Genomic DNA, 10196 nt, shown 5'->3' on the forward strand with positions numbered 1-10196 from the left:
AGAGACGAAGGTGGAAATTGCTTTATTTATGGCTGCCAAAGCGTATCTGAAATATTTGAATGGTGTGACGATATGACGATATAAGATGCTCTAAATTATACGTTCTATTATATACTCAATTGAATTTCGCGTGCGTGTCAATCTAAACTGGAATCAACCAATAGTAAATTTACAAATATTATCCCTGTCCATGGGACAAAACTCACCGATATATTTAGCCAATGATGACATAATTTCGGCGGAAGTATTATTTTCCTGAGTTTAGTATTGCGGATACCTGATACTCGATAACCAACCAGGAAAAAAAGCACGGGTTTTTCTCTTAGAGTTTCTCGTCAAGAGCGTGGTTTTTCTCTAAAAAGCACGCAAATGTTTATTTTTATTGTTTAATTAGATTCATTTTACATTTCATCTTGACGTAATTCTTTAAATTAACATATTGGTAATCCCATACGCAGATCACGTGCCTGTTGGTGTTGGTTCTTGCCGCCCAAATTCAAGCTCAAATTAACGGATACGGTCTCGGCAAAGTAAATGGTCGATACTACGGAAACTACGGTGCCTATCCGTTTGCTGGCGTTCGCGCCACCACGGCCTATACACAGAGTGTAATATTCTCACATGTGTATTCTCGTGACTACAGTGAATAGAACTAATGTTCTTTACTACAAGGGGCAGCGCGTTATATAGCAGCGCGTGGTATATCGTGTTACTACGGGATACATGATATATCTATTTGGGGGCATATGCTATAGCTATGCTACACACAGGAATCCTCGTCACTTACGTCAATCCTGATCTTTCTCGGCCATCCAGTCAGGCAGGACTAGCGTTGTTTGGGTCCGTTGACGGGTTCATCCACCGATTCCTTCGGATTGTCACGAGGAGGGAGCGCGTCATCGCAAGCCGATGTAATACACAGGATTACAAGGTACGACGAGGCGATGTATTCACTGGTCGAGGGGTACAGACAGAGAGAGAGCGACACAGATTGAGACGTACAGGTTATATAGTGGGGCTATTGAGGGCAAGAATGATCCCGCTGGGTCGTGTTCCTGGTGGAGCTGGACCAGCGGGCCGGTGGAGCTGCCGAGTCAGCGTGCTGAGTCGGCATGTGCTGTGACGTAGACGGTGGGTGACGTCATGGGGTGTGACGTATGGAGAGGCGGGGCCTATAGGCTCCGCGGGGCATTACACCGACAACTACCGATGGCAAGGCTGACCGTCCAGCAATCTAAAAAATTAAATTTAACTTTAATCGACTTTAATTTTAAAAAAAGGAAAAGCTATCGAGATCCGGCTTGAAGTATTTGGTACACTGTACGGCAACTGTTTTAGTACCTCAGATGGCAACGAATTTGTTTTCGGGAGATGGGCGATGGATGCGCACATTGTGTTTGAAGCTAAGCTGTTTCAAAAAAATAACTGCTGGAAAAAACGTTCTTACTACTGAGATCCAGTTTCCTGTATTCGATCGGTATAGGTAGATTTTTAATGTTCAAATTTCAAAATAACAATTTATTTGTGTATCCAGCGTTGTTTTGAGTAGCCTATTGACAACAGCAGAGTTTCGATTCGAATTTTCAAGAAACACTTTTTATAACACTGGATTGGAACTCAAACTTATTCAGTCATTCGTATCAAGATCAAATTCATGCACCCTTATCGGCCCTTATAGCTTATATAAGCTCGGATCACACCAACACTATTCGCACTCGTTCATTGGACTAGTTAACTTTTTTAAAAAAATACATTTTCAAGTTTACGTGGAAGAAACTATGATTTATTTGTTATTTTTTTTATTTTTACGGATACAATCATTTTCGGCTTGAGCGTCGTGGGTGTGTATAGCCTATACTGTGGAAACGAGCAGCTGGAGAACGTTGGCGAATCCAGTAAGAGCCCTAACCCCCACCCCCCCCCCCCCCCCCACAAAAAAAAATTAAATTACAAATATCAAATATGGTCGTGCACTGCACTGGCACTGCGTTCCCCTAATAAAAAAAAAAAAAAAAAAAAAAAAACAGTTTTTTTTTTCATAATAAGTGCAATAAGTCATTTCGAAAAACAAAGATGTTTTTTTTTGTTTTTTCACCTTTTATTTGAATTTTTAGTTTTTTCCGTCTGCTCTTCATTTCCTCCATCTGGCAAACGTCATTACAGTATAACAAACCAAAAATCGTCAACAAGAAAAAATATCAACATTACACAAATTGATTTGCATTCATGCAATAACTAGCATGGATTACGATTTTAAAGTTCGAACGAGCGTAGAACGTACCAAAGTAGAAGATCTGTTTGAATATGAAGGAAGGAAGATTGGTCGTGGTACTTACGGTCATGTGTATAAAGCAAAAAGAAAGGAAACATTCGCCACTTCGGATATTAATAAACTAATTAGGTTTGATATTCTCTAAGCACGAGAAATTGTGTAAGTTCAATATAATTATGTTTTATTTTATAGTGCTGACCAAAAGGAATATGCATTAAAGCAAATTGAAGGCACTGGTCTTTCCATGTCAGCTTGTCGTGAAATAGCCTTGCTCAGGGAGTTAAAGCATCCTAATGTGATCAATCTTCAACGAGTATTTCTTTCCCATACTGATCGCAAAGTTTGGCTTCTTTTTGATTATGCAGAACATGACTTATGGGTTTGTTAAAATCTTCCTTCTAAAGTTGTTTTGGTTCATGATCTTTTAACTTATTATATTTGTCACAAACCAAAATTTAGCACATCATTAAATTCCACAGAGCAGCCAAAGCAAATAAAAAGGCAGTTTACACTCCTAAAGCCATGGTAAAATCTTTGCTATATCAAATCTTGGATGGGATTCACTACTTGCATTCTAACTGGATCCTTCATCGTGATTTGGTATTGAGAATTATCTGCTTTTGTTAATATTTTCATCAACAAATAGATTTTTGCTTTCTTTTCCTTAGAAACCAGCCAACATCTTAGTCATGGGAGAAGGAATTGAAAGGGGAAGAGTTAAAATTGCCGACATGGGTTTTGCTCGTTTGTTTAATTCACCACTGAAACCTTTGGCTGATTTGGACCCTGTAGTTGTGACTTTCTGGTATCGAGCACCAGAACTGCTTTTAGGAGCTAGGCACTACACAAAAGCTATTGGTAAAACATTAGTAGTTTGTGTGGTGTTTCACAATTCTATATCATTGCTTTACAATTTATTTTAGATATTTGGGCTATTGGATGTATTTTTGCTGAACTACTAACATCAGAACCAATTTTTCATTGTCGTCAAGAAGACATTAAAACTTCCAATCCCTATCATCACGATCAACTCGATCGGTATGAAAATTTGCTCTTCGTGAGTGTCAGAAATGAATTATTTATTACATTTCCTTGTAGAATTTTCAACGTAATGGGATTTCCACATGACAAGGACTGGGAAGATATTAAAAAAATGCCTGAACATCCTACACTTCTCAAGGATTTTAAACGTAACAAGTAAGTGTTTATTTCCATTTGTTTGTTTACTTCTTAATATTAACTCCATGTTCAAAATGCATCTTTTGTTTATTTTTATTTTATTTTTTTCTTTTAGCTATCAAACATGTTCCTTGATGAAGTATATGGACCGGTATAAAATTAAAGCCGATACTAAAGCTTTTCATTTGGTAATCGATATTTAAAATTAAAAGTTGCGTTTTTTTCTCTCCTTTTTTGACTGATTAATTTGCTTCAAGCTTTCCAAACTTTTAATGATGGATCCTACTAAAAGATTCACCTCAGAATCTGCCATGGCTGATCCTTACTTTCAGGAAGATCCTTTACCTACTTCAGAGTAAACTTAAAATAAGAATCATAATGTAATATAAGAATCAGTTTTGATCAGATTTGTGTTTCATTAGCGTCTTTGCTGGTTGTCCTATTCCGTACCCGAAGCGAGAATTTTTGAGTGACGAAGAGCAAGATGACAAATCTGATAGCAGCAAGGTAATAATAAATTGTTCTTTTGATTTTATTTTATCTAGTCTTTTTCGTCTCCCTTGTTTTGGTTTTCTTTCATTTGCGTTTTATTTGGCATTTGGGTACACTTTTGAATTCAGATGATTGCTAAGAATCCACAGGGTCAGAATACTGCAGCGAATGCCCCCAATGACCAGTCTCATGGTCCTAATGCAAAACGAGTACGGTTGGCTCCCCCACATCCTGGAAACAATGTTGGTGGATCCAACATGTCAGGAGGCCCACCAGATTTCCATGGTCAACATGTTGGACAGCAACCCCATGTACAGCAGCATCCTTCTGCACAGCAACAACAACAACAGCAGCAGCAGCAACAACAACAGCAACAACAGCAGCAGCAACAACAACAACAGCAGCAGCAGCAGCAACAACAGCAACAGCAACATGCTTCACAATCGGGTAATTCTAATCATGGCCATGGCCATCACCCTCAGCATCCGTCACAACAAGGCAACATGCAAGGAGGTATGCATCCGAACTATTCCAATCATCCTGGCCATCCTCAACAACAGTCGCATCCTCAGCAAAACAACTCATTTAATCAAAGATTCTGATGCTCTTTTCATCTAATACTAGCAACTTATTGTATTTTGTCTTCATTTTGAATTCGTAAAATAAAATAAAATGCGTACATTTTCATACTAAAACGTTTAATAATGCATTACCGCTGGAAATGAAAAAGGTACATAGAATAAAAGATACACGATGGATCGTGTTTTGATTCCAGGAATCAAAGGAAAATTGCTGTAAACTATGATCATGTTTGACGAAGGGAGTAACTGCCAAATAGCGAAAACAAGTGGAGGCTGTGTATGGGTACTTGGGTAGAGCAAAAAAAAGCGAGAAAAAGAAACAATATTGAGTCCTTGATTCATGTTCAGCAAAAAAAATTAAAAAAATTAAAAGAAGGGTAAAATGGTAAGTGGCTACGAAACGAAAATACAATCACAAATCAAAATAAGATGACTAGCCCGTCACATTTTCTATGCCAATTGCAATCATTTGGCATCAACAAAGATGCACCAAGAGATTTGGTGAACTATTATTCTGCCACACTTTCAGGTCCACTTTCCATGACTGGTCATAAATACAGATATGACAGAAAATGTTACTTGGATGCTTTCTTTTTTGTTATTGTTGGGGACAGGGGATGGCAGAAACGACAAAGAAATTTTTAGCGCAAGAGAAAAGATAGTACGTCAATCCGCAATAGACAAGGTTCCGACTTTTTAAATGATAGTTTTAAAGAGTAAATTCATCGTTAACGTCATCAAATTGAATGTTATCGTCGAAGGGTTGAACCCACGCAAAAGGGTCTTCGACGATCGTATTAAAAACATGAACAGATGGTTGTTTAACCATTTGAGAATTAGAAGGTGCAGGGGAAGAAGCTTTAGCTGGAGGCAGATCCGGTTGGAAGAAGTCGTCATCAAAGGGATCGTCTACTCGTGAAAAGATGTTTACTGATGTCGATTTCTTGACCAACTGATCTCCTTTGGTCTTTAGCTGATGATCCGGATCCTTAGCCTCACTAAAAGCTGAACTAAAATCGACAGCAAACGAATCTGAAACGGGTGGAATATTTGGTTCGGTAACCATTTTATCTGAGGAAAGGTCAAAATCTGCAAACGAATCACCAAATCCTTCAACTGGGTTGGCAGGGAAGCGTGCTTCAAAAGCAGCAAACTTGTCAGCCAAATCATCAATGGCTTCGTTATCTTCTTTCTCGATGACTTCTATTCTTTCTGATTCATCTTCCTCCTCCTCTTCATCTGCAGGCGTTTCAGAAAAATTGTAATCTCTCTGTGTCGAACCATTCCAAACGGTGTGAGTTGCTGCTGATTTTACTGCCGAGTCCTCCTCGGCAAAGTGATCAAATTCGGCACTTCCGGAAGATACAGAATTTCCGCTAGGATGACATTGCACCGCAGTCTTGGGTCGGGCACCAGTCTTATCATATGGCGATTCAGTCAATCGATTCAACTGGATGTGGCTAAAATCATCTTCAAATCCGAAAATAGGGGAAACTGTTTTACCGACGGACGCGACTGGGGGGTTGCCATACAGAAATCCGGCTTCTTGTGTTGCTGAGTATGCAAGCACTTGTGTGACTTCATCAAAATTTGCAAATTCGGAATCACCATTTCCCATTTCCTCATCCTGTTGAGCGGTGGATGACACAGCCAAATCTTGTTCCATTATCTCTCTAAGAGCAGCGTATCGGTCGCTATCAGACACCTTTGAGATTTCAGATGGACGAGCTTCTGTTTGAGTATTCGTCGGTTGAGGCGCTTTAGCGTGTCGAGTAGCAGAATCATCCTCTGGTTCGGGAGCATCGCTGAGTATTTCGTACTTTTTACCACCTTTATAACAGATTTCCGTTTCATCTACTTTTACTTCAACGGGCTCTGGTTCTTCTTCTTCTTCCTCCTCCTCCTCTTCTTCTTCTTCCTCTTCTTCCTCCTCTTCGTCTTCCTCTTCTTCATTGTCTTCTTCTTCTTCCTCCTCTTCTCCTCCAGTTGTCGGGAAGTAAGGATGCGATGGCGGGAATTTCTTTTCGGAATGGCGTGTTTTCTTATTTTCAACTTTGACTTCTTCTTTTGTCATCTTATTTAACTCTGCCAGTCGCAGGGCTAATTCTGTCAAAGTCATGCTGGTTAGTCGCGCAGGTGGCAGCTGAAGGGTATCCGCTAACTCAGCCAAGGACATGTTAGACAGTTGCAATAGGGATATTTGATTTAGTTTCGACTGAATCGGTTTGACTGGACGATGCGATTCCTCTCCATCTTCTCGAGAAAGGTGACGAGTGACATTCTGTCCTCTAGAGAGGGAACTAGATACTGACAACGGTTGTTTTGGTTTCCGAACGGGAATCGGAAGCGGTGGCGTTTGGTGCCCACTATAAATGAGTTCATCAGTAGGGGTTACAACTGGTCGCTGTGGTATAAGTGGCGGTTGTCCTTTGGGAGGCAATGGTGGCGGCCGGAGAACAGGCGGACGAGGAGGTGGCTGTGGAGGCATTGGTAATATTGCCAAGCCCGAAACAGATTCTTGCTGCAATGACTGCAAATGTTGTTTCGGCGAATGTTGCAGTTGCAAATGTTCTCTTTGTAACTGTTCATCTTCAACAGAACTGGACGATGAATCATCTTCACTTGACGACAAATCTAGAGGTGGAAGAGGCGAGTCTTCCGCTCCACTTACGGGTGTAACTTCAGTACCCATATGATGAACAGACCCAAGTTGACTTGGTCGCTGTGTGTTCGGACCTCGTGGTGACCAACTTAAACTGCTGAGTGAAGTGGCGTCATTGGTGGCGTGTGGGTTGGTGGTGTGTTGATTACGCCGAGCTTGATTCGGCGAGGATGGTATTTGAGGGGTCACGTTATTCATCTCATTGTCACTATCCGACTGACTTTGTCTGATAGGCAGAGTCACCCGAAGTGTTCCTCGAGGATAACGGGAAGGACTGGACTTTGCCGTTGAAACTCGCAAGGGCGTATTCGTGATAGAGGATGCACTGTTCCTTGGACGAGGGGATGTGGGATTTATTGCTTTAGAGACCTTCGAATAGCTACTGGAGGAAGTGGGGATGGGTGGAGACGAAGACTCAACTAATAACGATGAATGAAACGGAGCAGAAAAAAGCGGTGGAGCCATGGAGGCAAACTGAGTATCAAAAGGGTCGGCCTCGGGCATGGGGGCAAAGTGCAAGCTTCCAAATGGATCTTCTGACAACTGTGCATGCCAATCTTTTGCATGTTGTTGGTCGATAGTCTCAACTTGCGACGTGCTCAATTGTTTGAGCAATCTTTTGGATCCTAATGACGTCTTTTTTAGATCTTGAAAAAAGTCTTTCTTGTCGACATAGGGTCTACTACGTCCCGTTCCTAGTGGATCCAACTCAGTAAAAACATCCACATGATCTGTCGGTGCAGCTGGTGCCAGTTCTACGGAAAAACTTGCTGCAAAAGGCTGGCTATCAAAACAATCAACGATCCTAGGTGACGAGTTGGTACTTGAATTAGCGCTGGTTGGTCGTGGTAAAGTGGCAGCCAAATTTAAGCTGGTGGTCTTTTCGCCCGTTATCTTGCGTACATGCAGAGTTGAAAGCTTGGCGGATGACGGTGGAGGTAAGGCGTTAACGATGGTGGGCATTTCCGAAGATAGACATTTCTGCTGTGGATGATTGATTGGCGCCGGCATTGGGTCTTTGTCGTTGGCAGACTTCTTCCTAGGCCGAATAGTAGAATAGTGTGACACAGTGGAGCTGCTAGCTTTGACTTTCGGTGACTTGGTTGGTGGAGGAACTAATGGCGTGAGTTGAAGTGGTGGTACAAGAGAGACGAACGAGTCACTAAAGTTTTCAGAAACGTTTGCCTTTAGCTCTGGTTGAGAGACGTTCGCCATGCCACAAGATAGATTCCCTATTGCTGATGGTGGGGGAGGGAGAGCTGGCGGCACTGACAACAATGGGGCCACTGTGGTTGATTTAGTGGCTGAATTTGACACTGTTGTTGGCGTGAATGATGTAACAAAAGGATCGAAAGAGCCACTTGATTTTTCTTCAGCGTGAAGATTCAACAAATCGGCTGTCTGAATAGCCGACATTTCAGATCGACCGCCATTCAAATGGCTACCCAATGCCAACATCTGATCTAAGCTATCCATGGAATCAGATAAATGCTGCACACCATTCTAAAGCAAAAAATATTTAGATTTGTTTCTAATTCAAAGGTTTTTGTTTGATACCGTTTTATTCCCGCTGCCATCAAACGAATATTGCTTGTTCTTTTCTACGTCCTTTTTCTTTAAGTCGTAAACAACTTGAAATAGGTCTCGCATCGCCACCACGACCTAAAAATACAGTTAATCAAAAGACGTGCAAACACAAACTTTGAATTCGGTTGCATACCAAATTTGCATGTTTATCAGTTTTGATTCCAAAGAAGCGATGACCCTGATCGGGAGATCCGAAAATGTAACCGAACGCCCGAGGATCTGCCATGTCTTGGGCGATGAATGATATCTTGTGGACAGCATGATGGTAGAGGCAGTCCTGCAAAATTGAGGTATAAGAATTCAACTGTGAAACCCATGTCAACACCAAGGACTATTTCCGTACCCCAGTGCGCTCGTCCCTCAACCTGAGCCCATCTAAGGCTATACATATAATGATTCTTTGCTTATGTTCCCCAGCAGCCTTAATAGCCATTTTCAGTTCTCCAAGTGCCTCTTGACAAAGTCTGTCTCCTCTAGGAGCATTCACCTCCAAGACACCTATTAGCTTGGCACGAAATGTTACTCCATCACCAGAAAAACGAAGTGGATCATTCACATCAGCTGGTCTCTCAACTGTCCCTGTTCAAATAAAGTAAATTTACGGTCAAGTAAAAATAATACTTTGTCTTCACAAACCTTTACGAGACAGCATTAGAGTTTTGAAAATGGGATCCTTTCGAATCATGTTGGATTGACAGAATGATGAGAACTGGCATTCCATCACACCTTTAATGAATAAACAATCAGATTCAGATCCTGACTCAACATCACTCATTTTTTTAATTTAAAAAAAAACTTGTGAGATAAACAATGAGGTGCTACAGCTGAGAGAAAATAAAATGATCTGGCACCAAAAGGAAGAGGGAGTAAACTTGGTCCTACATGAAGGATAAAAACCCTCTCAGACCCAAGGAAACGATTGACTATCATGGGTTGGGTTGTGTCTGCCAGACCAGTGACTGAAAATTTTATCACTGTAAGGTTATCAAAATGACACCACAGCAGTCTACATTCTAGATAAGACTGATCAGAAAACATGACAACTAAAAATTCTTCTAAAGGATGAGACCTAACCCAGACGCCGAGATTGTTGTGATGATCAACTTCCATAGGAAGCTGTCAGAAGGAATGATTAGATTATACCTCGGCCATAGTAGTTCACGACACTCTAAAAAGTGTACAAAACAGAGAGTAATGGAAAACTGATTTTAACTTTGTTTACATAAACAATTCACTAGAAATTACGGAAACTTAATTCATTGACTCGTCATTCTCAGCTGGCGAATTCAAGCGTTGCCATTTGCGCGTTTACAGCCAACACCCGTTTCTCCTGGCTACTCGATGGGCGCTAGCAGGCTAGCTGAATTGAGTAACTTGTCTACTTGAGTAGTTTTGGTTCTTTTATTAAAATTTTGTAATTTAT

At 41.0% G+C, this 10196-nt stretch overlaps 2 protein-coding genes across 5 annotated transcripts; one reads left to right on the forward strand and one right to left on the reverse strand.

Annotated features, from left to right (window-relative positions):
* The first annotated feature begins 2063 nt into the window (after positions 1-2063).
* Positions 2064-4624, forward strand: LOC124327444 (cyclin-dependent kinase 8-like). 2 transcript variants are annotated; one of them, XM_046786374.1, is made up of 10 exons: positions 2064-2401; positions 2465-2651; positions 2732-2872; positions 2941-3130; positions 3196-3310; positions 3371-3469; positions 3567-3639; positions 3709-3806; positions 3874-3958; positions 4084-4624. In XM_046786374.1, the coding sequence occupies exons 1-10, from the start codon at positions 2241-2243 to the stop codon at positions 4543-4545; spliced, it is 1611 nt and encodes a 536-aa protein (XP_046642330.1). In that variant the 5' UTR covers positions 2064-2240; the 3' UTR covers positions 4546-4624. The 2 variants fall into 2 exon arrangements, with proteins under 2 accessions (XP_046642330.1, XP_046642329.1); XM_046786373.1 differs by having other exon boundaries at positions 2066-2401; positions 4072-4624.
* Positions 4625-10064, reverse strand: LOC124327443 (protein disabled-like). 3 transcript variants are annotated; one of them, XM_046786371.1, is made up of 6 exons: positions 9917-10064; positions 9410-9499; positions 9117-9352; positions 8907-9050; positions 8744-8848; positions 4625-8689 (listed from the first exon to the last, which is right to left on the reverse strand). In XM_046786371.1, exons 2-6 carry the CDS (start codon positions 9492-9494, stop codon positions 5234-5236), a joined length of 4026 nt encoding a protein of 1341 aa, XP_046642327.1. In that variant the 5' UTR covers positions 9495-9499; positions 9917-10064; the 3' UTR covers positions 4625-5233. The 3 variants fall into 3 exon arrangements, with proteins under 3 accessions (XP_046642327.1, XP_046642328.1, XP_046642326.1); XM_046786372.1 differs by lacking the exon at positions 9917-10064 and adding an exon at positions 9848-9868; XM_046786370.1 differs by lacking the exon at positions 9917-10064 and adding an exon at positions 9625-9823.
* Positions 10065-10196: the final 132 nt, after the last annotated feature.

This window comes from Daphnia pulicaria, chromosome 2 (genome assembly GCF_021234035.1).
Source record: "Daphnia pulicaria isolate SC F1-1A chromosome 2, SC_F0-13Bv2, whole genome shotgun sequence".
NCBI lineage: Eukaryota > Metazoa > Arthropoda > Branchiopoda > Diplostraca > Daphniidae > Daphnia > Daphnia pulicaria.

Excerpts from the sequence above, each read along its gene's own strand:
- LOC124327444 (XM_046786373.1), top strand. The coding sequence starts at position 2,241 with ATGGATTACGATTTTAAAGTTCGAACGAGCGTAGAACGTACCAAAGTA. Across the intron at positions 2,873-2,940 it reads GGATCCTTCATCGTGATTTG|AAACCAGCCAACATCTTAGT; the intron begins GTATTGAGAATT and ends TCTTTTCCTTAG. Across the intron at positions 3,959-4,071 it reads ACAAATCTGATAGCAGCAAG|ATGATTGCTAAGAATCCACA; the intron begins GTAATAATAAAT and ends TTTTGAATTCAG.
- LOC124327443 (XM_046786370.1), bottom strand. The coding sequence starts at position 9,811 with ATGTTTTCTGATCAGTCTTATCTAGAATGTAGACTGCTGTGGTGTCAT. Across the intron at positions 9,353-9,409 it reads TCTAATGCTGTCTCGTAAAG|GGACAGTTGAGAGACCAGCT; the intron begins GTTTGTGAAGAC and ends TTATTTGAACAG. Across the intron at positions 8,690-8,743 it reads ATGGCAGCGGGAATAAAACG|AATGGTGTGCAGCATTTATC; the intron begins GTATCAAACAAA and ends TTTTTGCTTTAG.